General features: G+C 39.0%; 1 protein-coding gene across 1 annotated transcript; it reads right to left on the bottom strand.

The window, feature by feature from the left end:
• Positions 1-6,193: 6,193 nt before the first annotated feature.
• On the bottom strand, positions 6,194-12,395 carry lrrc28 (leucine rich repeat containing 28). Its single transcript, XM_042419485.1, has 10 exons — positions 12,226-12,395; positions 10,885-11,126; positions 10,625-10,665; positions 10,338-10,375; positions 9,652-9,789; positions 8,598-8,804; positions 8,401-8,503; positions 7,887-8,071; positions 7,531-7,690; positions 6,194-7,417 (listed from the first exon to the last, which is right to left on the bottom strand). Exons 2-10 carry the CDS (start codon positions 11,050-11,052, stop codon positions 7,348-7,350), a joined length of 1,110 nt encoding a protein of 369 aa, XP_042275419.1. The 5' UTR covers positions 11,053-11,126; positions 12,226-12,395; the 3' UTR covers positions 6,194-7,347.
• Positions 12,396-14,711: the final 2,316 nt, after the last annotated feature.

Below are 14,711 nucleotides of genomic sequence, written 5' to 3'. Positions count from 1 at the left end.
TGGAAACACACCGAGTGTTAAACCGGACGGGTTTACACGTTACACACTTCCTGTTAGTGTTTTACAAAATAACATATCATTCCATTCAATATTAATTTGTAGTTTGGGTTACTGCAGCCTGTCACACAGTGTTTAATAGAACAAAACCATATAAATGACATGTTGAGTGAGCATTACTGTTCAATACATTTCACTCACTACTGTATATCTGAACAGGCTGCATATACTGTGCACAGCCACCTACTATATGTATATAAAGTAACCTCATTTTTTAACCATTTAATATTTATCAGCTCTCTTCACTCTTTTTGCACTATTTGTATCCTGTTTACTGTTCATAGAAACAGTTTCACATGTATATAGTCATTCCTTGTGTATCTTTCTGAGGATTGTTGTGTTGTTTTTTTGTGTAAGTACTTTGAGAGCCACTAAACCGGAGTCAGATTCCTTGTATGTGTAAACATACTCGGCCAACACAGATGGTTCTGATTCTGATTACCGCAGCTGTCAGACTATTCCAATTTGCAGCTTCCAATTATTCCAGAAAATATCACAACAACAGGACTCAACACCAACCTTCATCTACTCGGACACATTTTTAAATGGCAAAACAATGAACAATTTCTGAACTAAAACTGGGAAAACGAAAACATTTAGGGAAAGGATTGTGGGATTTCTCACTTCCTGTCCCTCAACAACATCAGTTGTTAAGCGACAGTTAATTAATATCCCTATTTAATCTATTAAGAATTTTAATGACAAACCAGTTTCATTAAGAATTTTGCCTGTTAGTGTAGATTAGCCGTTTCAGATTATAAATGGACAGTCTCAGTCCTCACTGTAGGCTAGTACATGCTAACTGCAGGTAATATGATATATTATTGTATTATTTTCGATCATGCAGATTTTTAAAATTTAAACAGTATAATAATATCAAGATTTTAAACACGTTCTTTGTTTTTAATCTTCTGATCGCTTTTAATGTGATGGTTAAGTCACTCAACTTCCTGCCTCATTGCATCACGCTTGACTTTGCTCACAAAATGTCCGCGCCCTCTGACGTCAGAGGCAGCGGGTAAAAGGTAGGGCAGCTGAGCTCCTCAGAGCCATGTTGGCTACTAGACTGGCTACTGAGAGCTGTGTGTCCACATGAAAATGCAGCTACAGTCGTGTGTATTTGCACATATTTATTTACATTTCTGTATTTTTCTTAAATTATTATTGTGATATTTTTAATCTTACTTATTAAGAAGGATGATTAAACAATCAGCTGAATAATAAAGTAAAACTTTTAATAACAAGATACTATTGAAATGTAAATAGCGTTGTGTCAGAGTGAGGCTGCAGAGAACAAACACAAACAAGTGCTCCACATTAAAATTCAGTGTTAGAGACTCAGAGCGAGATTGAAATTGTGCGCACTTTCATTCTCTGCATCCTCTTCACACATCTCACATCCTCTCCATTTGTCTGTGCAGAAAACAACCTGTTTATCCCTTCAAAGTGCACAAGTTGTGCAGGTACCATCTGACATACACTGATGTCAGCTGGTGAGACATGTCCACACACCTGCACATGTGCACACACACACGCACGCACACATTTGCAGCACAGAGACCCAGCTGATGGCTGATGGCATTTTAAAAGCTGTGCGGTCAGAGCGTGTGCTTCCATCTGTTTCTTCTCTCTCACTTCAACTTGATTCCTCAAATTTTAACTAATTTCAATCCAATTCTTTATTTTCATGAATGTTGCATGAACACAGAATCATTAACATCTAAAAAGAATATGAGAAATAGTTTTTACAAATTTACTTTGTTACCTTAAATGCATCATATGATTCGCTCCATCCAAGTCAGTGTTCAGCTTACAGCACTGCTCACACTGCTTGTCATGCTTAAATACTGCTAATATTCACCACTGTGTATGCAGGCATACAGTATGTGTGTATGAGTACCAGTGTGCCCTGATAGAAAGTCTCTTTGAGATTCTCCTCAGTGTATGAAGTGTCCTGCTGTTTGCCCCTGGAGTCCTTGACTTTACATAGTCAAATACATGAATACTCTTTTTACCAGTGCCACAAGGCATGAGATGTGAATACTGAATACTACCAAAAATACACAGCGAGAAGCTGAGCTAAAAGAGAAGAGCATACTGCAGGGTATACACATCTGTGCTTTTGTTAGGCTGTCATGATTTTATACACATTAATTTTTAAAGTACTGTAAGGCTGTATTCAGATCAAATCAGGCGGTGTAGCGTACAGCCGATGTATGTAGCTGATTTGGTCTTAATATGACCTAAGTGTGCTGAAATGAAGTGCATTTAAGGACAGTCTGGAAGCATCACTGAAGTTTACTGTATGGAAGTAAGAAAATGATGTATCTACAGCAGACATTTAAATCTCTCTTGAACCAGAGAAAACTTCCTACGTTTCTCTGGTTTATATGGGATAAATATCTTCTGAAGCTGTGGTTAAGCTGATATTTGAGTTGTTGTCTCGCTCATCTCTGTGCTGTGTTTTGTTTATAACTCATTGGTCGAAAGCACAGCTGATTTTTTTCTAAGAAAGAGTCCTTGTGTACATACTCTATGTGCCATTATCCTACAGTTTTCGCTTTTTAAACTGACATTTTATCTTTAATTAAACTCCATTTCAGGTTCATTCATTTCACATTTCATATTTGACTTGTTTCGAACCTTTACTGAGGAGAATTTACAGTCAGCGCCACAGTAGGAAAGATTGGATTTGGGATCCCAACCTATATTAAGGAAGTTAAAGGTCAATGATTCGGTGCAGATTATTTCTGTGACCCTGGAAAGGTCATGCAGTAGATGTCATGTGACTGAGAGAGAGGTTCTGGGAAAACAAATGAGAGGATGAAGAGGAAGGGGAGATGTACAGAAGATGATTGTCCTCCTTTGCTCTGTCTATCTGTGGCAGTTTCTCACCTCAACTTCACTTGCCAGTTCAAGCATTCGACTGCTGAATGCTCATCCCTGCTGCGGGTCTTTCTCCCCCTACTCTTCTTCATCACCTATTCCTTCAAAAACCAACATTTTTCATCTTTCACACCAACAGTGAGTCTGATCTTTACAGGTGATGGAACTGCCTTTTACCACGTGTGGTTCAGATCATTACCAGCCCATCGAAGAAACCATTAAAAACCTCGCTCTCAAACTGATGATCCAATAGCGATCAGTCTGAGCACAATCAATCTCACTGTACTGCCATTGATTTGAGAAGGACTGATTTCTCTCCTCGGGTGTTTCTAAATGACTGAGTGCAAATTTATACACAACACACACAATACATCCATTCATTCTTCTTTGAATAAATACTCCGTTTTTTAAGCATCTTTTAAAACATAATGCTCACCGGAGGCAGAGATGTGTAGAGATCACCAATACGTTTCCCGTGTGCTACATTACAGGTGCATTGACATTAAAATGTAACTCATAAACACCAGAATTCTTCATACAATAAGGACCAGTTTATGTTGTTGAGGCTGAAACAGGTGATCAAATCAGACTGTTTATGATTATTTTCATTTTGTATTCATGGTGTGACATTTCTGTGTTATCTACAGTAGGCTGAACAACACTTGAATCAGTTGTTGCTTAGTCTATTAATCCCACCACCCACCCACCCCTTCACACTCTGCCCTGCCTGACTCACCACAGGAAATTACTTTAGGGTTGCATGATGTATCTGAATGCTACACAGTTTCTCATATTATAGGCTTTACTCCAGTGGCGTAGGCCAATATAAAAATGGGTGGGCCAGAAAAACTGATTTATAAAAAGCTTGAAGAGGAAAAAAGAACAAACAGGCAAACTGAAAAGACAGCAACCAGTTTACTTTGCAACGTTCTGCATCACAAAGGCAATGACAGCAAAATACTGTCTTCAAAACATGCTCAACCAACAGAGCATTAATCTGTAAAGGCTGTACACAACAGTACAGACAAAAAGTGTCTCTTATAGCCTGTCCAGCCTAAAATACAGTATATTTGCACTGGCAAGAGCAGCTGCACATCGGCTCTACAGCGCACAACAATTTTATTGCACAAAGTGGAAACTAAATATAAACCGAGACAGCAGGGATGGTGTTAACTTAGACAGAAATCACACATGTAAAATGTCCCTCATGCATTCATTATAGCTTGCAGCCAGTGCTTGGTCAGCTCACGAATAACCAAAACTGCACATTTTACAGACAATCGCGTCCTCACACTCTGTTCCATTCTTGACTGTGCAGGGAAATACATACAAATGTGGCTGTGAAGGTGGTTCATAAATGGCACATAAATCAGTGGGTGAACTCGCATCAGGCTGACCAGGAGAAAACGCTACAGCTACCAGCAGGGAGCAAGCAGCCAGATGAACCTCGCTATGGGCTGAAGAGTCTGGTGGACTCTGATGGAGGCAGTGGTGTGTGTTCTTCAATATATAGATAAATATCTATATATGCACATATTGAGTAAGCTGTATCACCCAGTGCTATTGTGTGTGTGCAATAGCTGCAGGAACTACCCTACAGGAACTAAGCTTGGTCCCTAAAAAGGTTCTGTATTCACTGGTAAAGTTCCTGTGGTGGAAATGTTCTTTAGTTAACAAGTAAGCAGAGCAGAGTGCTCAGTACACTACGAGAAATGGATTCATGGTTGAAACAGACAGTAAAAGTAATAAACAGTTGAAAGAATTTGATAAAATTTAATTCTGCTTAAAGAAAATAGATTAAATTAAATGCCTAAATTAAATATATTAGATTAAATTCAATTATTACATAAAATTCAATTAATCCAATTAATGAGGTTAAATTGAATTTTGAAATAAATAAAATAAATTACATAACTAATTTAAATACAATCGAGAGATTTAATTGAATAAATTAAATACAATATGATACAATAAAATAAATTGAGTTAATTAGATCTAATTGAATAATGACATTAATTTTAATTAAATAAACATGTTTTAAAGTATATAAGTAAAATGTTGACATGTCAAGTAGTGTATATTTGTTGACCGAGCAAATCTTCATCCTTTGATGATGAGGTGAGTTTACATATAGAACTAACTTCAACAATTAAAAATAACATTGAGGGAAGGAAGGAAGAAAGGATGGATTTTAATATTTTATACATTTTATAAACTCTCACAGATCTCAACTGTTGTATTATCAATATTACAATAATCTGATAATATATATATTTACAGAATCAATTTGGTCCAGAGGGGCACTTCAGCCACTATGAGCACATTCCTGTGAAACTATTTCTTATGCTTTAACAAATCAGGAAGAATATTTTACCACATGAACATCAGTTTACGTCGCTTCCTGCTGAACACTGCATATATCTTCTCCTCTGCCGTCCAGTGCAGCTCGTGTATGTGTTTACATACACATAAGAACCCATGTTCTTATGCGAACATGCAGCTTGCTTGTGTGTTATCATCGTCTTAAGTGCAGTCAGCAGAGATGTGATAGTCCCAGAGGGAGGACAGAGAGGATCATGCTCTCACACTGAACTCGCCATCGATTCTCATAATGGAGCCGCTCAACTTTCTGCTCCACCTCTCCACACCCCTCTATTATCACTGACAACGTATCATCACTACTCCTCTCACATGTTACATACATACTAAGGCATAATATTTCCAGAGTACCTCATAGGATCAACAAAGATGTGCTCTCGCCTCGATAAAAGATGCTTTGAAATACATTTAACATGAATTCCTTTTAACATTGGTCAGTAAAAGCATGCGTATAGTTATGTCACCACACCAGAAATATGACACTTTTTGTTTGGTTTTAACATTTTGCATGACAATTGATTTGAAAATAGCTGCACTGATGTTTAAATGCTTTAAATTAGGCTGACAGTGTCCTGACAATAGATATATCATTCCTGCGTCTGTGGGAAAATCATCCTGAAGCCAAGAGAACTGTTAAAGGTGACGAGTGTAGAAGATAACAGGTCTGGAGTCAAGCAAAGCTCTCCTGGGCCAGCTTGGCACCGGACTATTTGGCACAACACTTTCCTATTCCTCCTTCTTAGCACTGATTGCTAACATTGCAGCTACAATAGTCTAAAGTGACATGAGCTACTGTAAGAAGCTGTAGATGAATTTATTCTAAACAAACGTACATTCCATGCTGTGGAACAGACAGAGAGGCCAAATTCACTTCAAGTCAGACATCAGTCAACATTTACTGTCAAAAGCAACACAATCAAAACAAATGATAAATTAGAACTGTACAACATAGTAATGAACATGAACACACAAGCGTCAGTTCAACCAGAGAATCACACAGTGCCTCTATTTATATATTTATACAAAGTTCATTTCCTACAGATGATGACAGAAACCTTTGACTTTGAACTGAGTGAGGCTGCTGAGGCTGTGAATGTTAAACCTTCAAGGTTGTTGCAACAATTTGAGCATTTTAAGTTCCTTTGAGTTTTATACAGAGTGCATTTTAGTTTAAAGCATGTACTCATAACAAAAATATTACTTTTCAAAAGGTTAATAACATGGAATTTTGCTCCAAAACCGGTCAATATTTTTAAAACAGATACCTACACTACAATATGACCAACATTGTGAACTCTGCCAAACTTTATATTATAGTCTGGAAACTGTCTAAGAAATTAATATAGAATTATGACCATGAGTTTGGCTCCAAATGTAAAGCATTTAATGTATGTGAGAGTTTGGTGTCTTGTTCAAAGACACATGGCTTCTGTTGGAAAGTTATTAAGTCTCCTTTAACAACTTGCTGCTGAAAATGACACATATCAAATAGATACATTCTTTTTAATTGTAATCCTTCAAGTGTTTTTTTTTTAAGTAATCAGTAAAACAAATCATTCTACAAATGTTAATACCTCGAAGATGACTCCACAATCAGTGGGATGTGTCTGCTGCAAAATATTTCTGTGTGAAAAATGGTCACAAAAATCCAAACAGTGCTTGTTCTTCAAACTTTTTAAAGTGCCCACTTGTGAGAATGGGGGGGATTTGTAGTTACTTCAGGTCTAATACTGTTTCTAGACAAGATGAAGTTAAATGAACACAGCAGTGCACTGTTCACACATAGTTGTTAATACACACAAAAGGAATACAATCCTCCCAGCTGGTTAGTCTCAGTGTTTTGTGTTGAAACGTCCTGCGTCCATCATCTGACCCACCAAACATCCGCACAGGCTGCTTCTCTCTACTTGTCTGCACTGATGCTGCACAGACCTTCAAGATCCGAGTGACAGATGACGAGGCGTCACCGTCTGGAGACCCATCAGCAGCTCCTGAGTGGAAGGGGGCCAGGCGAAGGAGGCGATGTCACCCCTGCAGGTTAAATGTCCGGAGGCAGTGACTGGAGCAGCAATAGGCCACGAAACTCACAGTCGTCCTAAACAGGAAAGAAGGGAGAAGAAAGAGTGAGAAAGAGAGGAAGGGTGAAGTCGCTATCTAGTTGTCACTAGTCCGTAGCAGCTCTGTAGACGTGTGTGTTTTTGTTGTAACCTGCGGTGCACTCCTGCCAGGGCGGTGTCACGGAGGGGGAAGAGTTTGGGGTAGATGATGGTGAACATGGCTTGGCTGCAGCGGTGGCAGTGACCCAGTGGGAACTGCAGCAGGTCCAGCAGGCTCTTTGGGAGGGTGATGGGAGGCAGCAAGTTCAGGTCTAAAAACATAAAACTTGTAGTTAAACATAGATTTTCAGTAATTTCAGTAATAACCACATTGATTAGACTTTTCATCTCCAGTAAGGCACTGGGAGATGCACCAGTACACAAACATAAACAAAACAAAAAATGAAAGTAAAATGCAAGGCTGGCTACTACTGTGCACAGGTGTACAAGGTGTAAATTACTCCTCACCCGTCGGGCGGTGGTGATAAAGGCGGTGCAGGGTCCTCATGGCGAGCTCCTCGAGGGGAACCACGTTATCCGTCTCCGAGCCCACCACCTTCACTTCAGCCGGCAGCCCGACCAGAGCCTCGCTCAACGCCTCACCCAGAACCTCACCCCACTCTCCCTCCAGCACCTGGGATGACACACCACACCTGCGCAGAAGCAACACACACACACACACACACACACACACACACACACACACACACACACACACACACACACACACACCTAATTAGAAATGTGTTTTATAGTGTCTCATCTCATGTGTTCAGAGTAATTAGCCAAGATGAATGCTATGTGCACCTGAAGATACATTTTGCAACCTTTTTTTTCTCTTTTCTTGGTGTTTTGTTCACATTTTATTATTGAAAACAAACAATACTACAAAAAGTTCAACTCATCCAAGTTCAATTAATTGAATCCAACCAACACTATGTGTAGCCTATATATAACTGGTGAGCCTGGGAAGGTGCGGTACCCGCTACAGCCGATCACTTTGTTATACAAGTAGGAGGGAAGGCCTTTTAGGTCCACGTTGTTGTCCACAAACACAAACTGCAGCTCCCGTGATCTGCCCAGATCTGAAACACACACACACACATTCACATACTAACACTGCCTCACTCACAATATCCAAATCACTATGGCGACACACATTTAAGGGGATACACTGACCGAGCGGTAAAAAGGTCAGCCGGTTAGCGGCCATGGAGAGCTGGTTCAGGCGGTGGAGCCAGCAGAGCTGCCGGGGAATGTGGCTCAATGGGTTGTGGTCCGCCGTCAAATTCTGCAGAGAGACACAGCGGTGCAGCCGGTCTGGTAGAGACATCAGCTGGTTCATAGACACGTCCAGAGTCTCTAGTTCCTGCAGATCGCCAATCTCTGAAACATGAGAGAGCCTGAACTTGAAGTTCTTGACATCTGTGCATTTCTCAAAAATCACATCTACTTTTCCTATTTAGCTCACATGACTGATCCACATCCAGTCACTTGAAGTGTTTTTATCTTTCTGAAATGGGCTTTAAATGGTGCATTCACAGCACGATGAGGACTCCATCTGAGTTAATATGTTGCTTAGACACAGAACATAACTGTGTGTATTAAAAGTGAGAATAATAGTATAATGTTGACATGTCACCAATATTTTAACTCATTTTAAAAATGTTTCTGAGGTTGAATTCCAAAACCATAACATAAGATGGAAATATCAAGTTGAACAACTGTGTTCCTTGTTGTATTATATTCCTCCAGAATAACTATTATCTGGATAATACACAACATCCACATTGTCTCTGTGCTGATGACACACAGGACAGTGCTGCTGCCTTCTCTCTGATTTTCTTTTCAGTTTAATTGAGGAACTCTGGTGCCCTCTGCTGGCTATTCAAGTTGGTTTCTCTCAACTGAAGACTGACACTCACCAGAAGGCATATTAAACATGACATACTACCCAACAGTGGCAAATGTAGTGAGTGAAAGTATAAAAGTGTTCTCATTTATACACATAGAGACAATAAATATATTTTATATGGATACACATCTTGTTTTATCTTTTATTAAACTCAGGTTTTGATGCACAGATACTTCATATGAAGACATTTTTGTCTTGCTTTTTAGCTTCTGGTCCTGAAGATTTCATTTCAACTGTGTAGTTTAAGTGACAAAATAAAGTTGCACTTAAGGAAGACCTTGAGGAATGACAACCAGACAGTGGGCGGCTGTGTTTTACCTGGAGGGAGGCATTTCAGCTGGTTATTGGACAGTCTCAGGTGCCGTAGGGACCTCAGTCGGCCAACCTCTGGACAGAGGAGCTGGAGGGCGTTATTACTCAGGTCCAATGACTGCAGCCTGGCCAAGTTTCCGATAGCTGAGGATCAAACCATAGTCGCCCTCATTATATTCAACAGATATATTTATCATAGCTGCCCTCATAAGCAAAGATAAAGGACACGCAGTCACAAATCACATTCAGGCTGACATCATAAATTGAGTTGAAGTTCTTCTGCTTTTACACTTTATTGACAGTCTTATTAATCTAGCATTTTATATCATGTTACGTCATGTCAGTATTAATAAATCAATGTGGGTTATAAAAGATTTGTACAATCTGAGCTTCTCCACTACTCTCTTATTGTGGTAATTGGTTTGCTTGTTTACTTTCTTAAACTTTGAGAGTTTTTTTTAGCAGCCACTTATTAAATCTCATCCAAGTCAACAACCTCTTGTCATATTCAATCAATATTGTTGTATCTCTTCAACAAACAAAAGCTTACACAAGTACACCGACCATGAACAGACATTTGATGACTATGTCTTCGACCACAAAGTAAAGCAGCAATGAATTCAAATGCTGTTAAATTAAAGCTACGGTAAGTGAGACAGAAGCACGTTATAATGAAATAAACGAGGACTCACCTTCAGGAATAATGACTATGTTGTTTGAGTGCAAATACCTTCAATGGAAGACACAATAAAAGTTACAATTTGAATATAAACCAAACTATTTTCCATCTCATTGGTTACAGTGTGAGACCTTTTATTATCATGTCAGTGAAATTCTGGTATCAACTGCTGGTCATACATCCAACTTTCACATATTGACCAGCAAATAATAAGCATAAAAAAGAAACATAGTATTTTGCTGTCAAATTAAGATAGTTATGATTATTTGTGCAAAAAACACAATTTTTCTGAATACTCACAGTTCAATTAGATTTGGAAGCTTCTGTGCAAGATTGTCAGGCTGATATAGAGAGAGACAAAAGCAGAAATACAGTAAATCTGACAGGAAATAAAACATGTGAAATAGCCCTGCTCACCATTGTCTCACTAACAGACCTTCTAACATTTGAGAAAAGGTCTTGAGTTATGTTCTGTTAGAGCATTTGTGTTTATGCAGGACAAAAATAAACTGTATGAATGATGTCTGACATGGTTAAATCAGTGTGAACTATGTGGATACCAATGTAGTGAGTGAGTTCCTCTTCATGTACAGTCTCTCCAGAAACTGCAGGCCTTCATCTTTCAGCAGCTCTACAGGGAAATTATTAAGGTTCCTGTAGTTAAGAAACAGGTTTTTGTGGCGCTGCTGCTTGGCCATAAATATAGTCTCATGGAGTTCAGTTGCCATTTTTGAGGACACCTCTCCTTCCAGATGGAGGAGACTTGGCAGCGCCTCTCTTTCCTCTACGGCATTACTGATTTCTGAAAGAAAAACAGGTGAAGGGAACATTTAAGATGCAAAACATGGCAACAAACAAACAAAGTTTCATGTTTCTGCACCACAAGCACTACAGTTTATGATGCACAGACATATGCAGCAGAGTTTTACAGAAAGCAGGTACATCGCGACTTAAAATCCATTTCTATACATTTATTTGGCATACTACACTGCAGGACGCAGTCAACGGCACCTACAAAACAAGTCACAAAATGGCTAAATACTGCTTTCCGGTGTTTTGGTTGAAATAGTGACCGTGTTAACTGGTGACTTTCTGCTGAGTGCGTCGTGGTTGCCCGTAGAGACGGCAGCTGTTGAAAACACGAACAGAACACGTAGGTGTCCTTGTAAAAGCCTACAATTTTAAATAAATTTAAAATACATACTCATCCTTTGTTTAATATCTACGCTAGTCATTTACGTAAATTAAATTGTGCTCAACAAGAAGCATTCACCTCTCGTAATGTTTCTTATAATAAGGGAAACAAACCGTAGCCTAAGCCTAAGTATAATTTGGCAGTGCAGCTATAGCCTATCTTGGGATTTTATACCGTTATCCTCAATCGGAAAGTGACTCATATTCAACCAATTAACCTGTATAATGTCAACTAATCTATGTTTCCCCACATTAAAAGTAACTTCAAGAAAGGTGAATGCTTCTTGTTGGCCATACAGTTTAATTTACATACTGTAAGACAAAAAGGACCATACGAATATATATACTGATATATATAAATATATACTCATTTCAACAGCTGCCGTCACTACGAGCAACCATGGACGCATTCAGCTGGGAGTCACCAGTTAACACGGTCACTTGTTTAACCGAAACACTATTCCGTTGTTTTGACACTGACAGCGGTAGAAACTATCGGCTTACAGACGCTACATACTGTAAATACACACCACAGCTAGCTAGTTCAGTTAGTGTGGACTGACTTCAGTTGTCAGTAGCCGGTATTGCACTAACGTTAGTTTGTTAACGAGTGTTTTATCTGTCAGTCTATTAGCTTGGAAGCTAAGTGGCTGCTGTTAGCACAATACGTCCCATGACAAGAAACAACACAGAAAGCAGTTATTTACCTCAACTCTGCAGGAACACTTCATTCCACCTTAAATCCCACTTACGCTCATTGCCTACCTAATGGGAAATGTATGTATGTTAAAGCACTAAGCTAACAAGTGAAGGGCTGTTGAACAGCAACAGTCATCTGTCGTAAACAACGTAACGACGTCACTGCGCCGTCTCATGTCAAAGGTCTGCCGCCCTGCGTCTCCTCAGGCGCACTGCTGCCACCTGCAGCTACATCGTTAAATTGCATCATGTACTAAATGTTCTGTGACTGAAAAAATTCAAATCCATAAAGTTCCTCCCAATGGTGAAAAAAATACTTGATTTTTCTACTAACCCTAACTTTACTGAGGAAGCATGAGTATTCATGAAGGAGATAAATAGATTTTAATTCTTTTAGCCAAACATTTGAGTCAAATACTTGAAGGTTAAACCACAAATGAACAAGAGGGAGCATGAACTGAATCCAGACTTAACTGATTAATTAACACAGATCAACACACCTAATTTGTTTTTAGAGGGATTTTAAAGCACAAATTCGTACAGAATGAGTAGTTTGCATTAAACTGTCAGAAGTCAATGTTGTTGGTGCTCTAACTGCTGCTACTGTGCAGTTAATGTATCATATTTTATGTGCTTATCATATATTTTGCATGTATACACCTGGTCTTAATCTGTAAAATAGTGACTGATAAGTGCAGCCATATTGGAGCAAAATGGCATTTATTTTCTTGGTATCCATTTCTCTGATATTTCATTGCGGTAATCCTGTATCAGTGGTTCAAAATGTAGCAGTACTGGTGCAGACATGATATTTCCCAACAAAGACGAGCAGTCAAACTGTTTGCATACATTTTTATTCATCTTAAATCTTGTGTAGAAAAAAAAAGAATCAGAGAAACAGACATTCTCTTTTCCTTCTGCCAATCATTTTTTCCCCAGTATTCAGAATATATTTATAACAGGAAAAAATCCCTACAACAGCATGTACAAAAGAAAACCTAAATGAAACCTCAGTCTAACAGATCATTTCAATAGAAACGCAAGAGATGGAAGGCTATGAATAATTTACACACATCAAAATCTAACAACAAATTGGCCATCATTGTAAAAAAAAAAAAAAAAAAAAGAAAAGAAAAGAAAAAAAAGAAAAAGGAAATTTGTTAAATTTCATGTCCGCTCTGTGAGGCGTTCCAGTGGTAAAAGTGAGGCAAAAATCAGACCACAAACACTGAAATACCCATCCTGACCTCATCGGATCAGTCAGCTGTGGCTGGACTCTAAACCAGAACCTACTGATGATGTCAGCTACAGCTCAGATCCCAACACTCGCAGCCTGAAACCACAAACCTGCCTTGTTAGAAGAGACAGAAGATTAATGAAATGAGAAGAAGAGGAAGGAAGGTTTTACTGGAATTGTGATCACCATGGCAACAGGTCTAGGCAGACGGGAACAGCACCAACATCCCATGAAGGCAGGAAAGGAACCTCAAGAGACACATGAACAGGAAGTCATTTACATGTGTAAAATACAACACATCGTTAACTAGCTTCTTGGTTAACAGAGGTGTTTCCATAGCAACCAGTATGGATCATTAGCTAGCTCTCAGGTCACACACACACACACACGTCTTTGAATGATCAAAAGGCTTAAATGAAGCCAGATGTGGTCTACCTAGAAATGCCTTCCTTCTACCTGGCACTCCACATGGCGTCAGTCAATGACGAGAAACAAACCGCTTTCAGAGCACATTAAAGCCCACTGAGGTATGTGGGAATGTAGATTAACTATTTCAGTCTGGTAGCGTATGGAACATTAAACCCGTCGTTAACGGTTTAGCAGAGCATACAAACATCACTGTAACGTGTACTAGCAGCGGTAATTTACTGTACGTACAGTATGTTATGTTAACAGTTAACCAGTGTAAGCTGTCCCAAACTAAATGCACAGATCCTCCCCCAAAATCCCCTTCTTCTTTTAGCAGCCCAAAGTCTCATAATGGTCCTCTATATGGAGTGAAAGACTGTGAGGGGGTCACAGATTCAAATTGTCACACAGATAATATTGAAAAAAAAAAAAGAAGAAAAAGACAGTCAGAGAGCAGTTCTGGTTATACATGCCTCCAAAGTATCTTTTAAACAAGCCTAGGTCAGAAAAAAAAGACAAAGTCTAACATTTTTCAGTTATTAACTTAGTTCCTGCTTCAAGACAACATGGTCCTTCTTATTATCCATAAGACCTTTATTTCCAGACTCCTCCTGGCTCTGCTAGTTTCGAAGGTGCAGATGTAGGCTTCAGTTGGCTCCAGTTTGTGCCTCTCATGTATCACTAATCACCACTACGTTCAAGTCACAGAGCTAAACATCAATTTTTCCCCCAAAAATAATCACCCACTTATCTTTTAAAAACTCAGATCGTGCAGCGGACATGATATTTTCATCCAGGTGATCTGAGTATTCTGGAAATACCTTCAGAACAGACAGCAGGTTTCTGGGT

This window comes from Thunnus maccoyii, chromosome 1, assembly GCF_910596095.1.
Source record: "Thunnus maccoyii chromosome 1, fThuMac1.1, whole genome shotgun sequence".
NCBI lineage: Eukaryota > Metazoa > Chordata > Actinopteri > Scombriformes > Scombridae > Thunnus > Thunnus maccoyii.
This window is presented reverse-complemented; position numbering and strand designations above follow the sequence as displayed.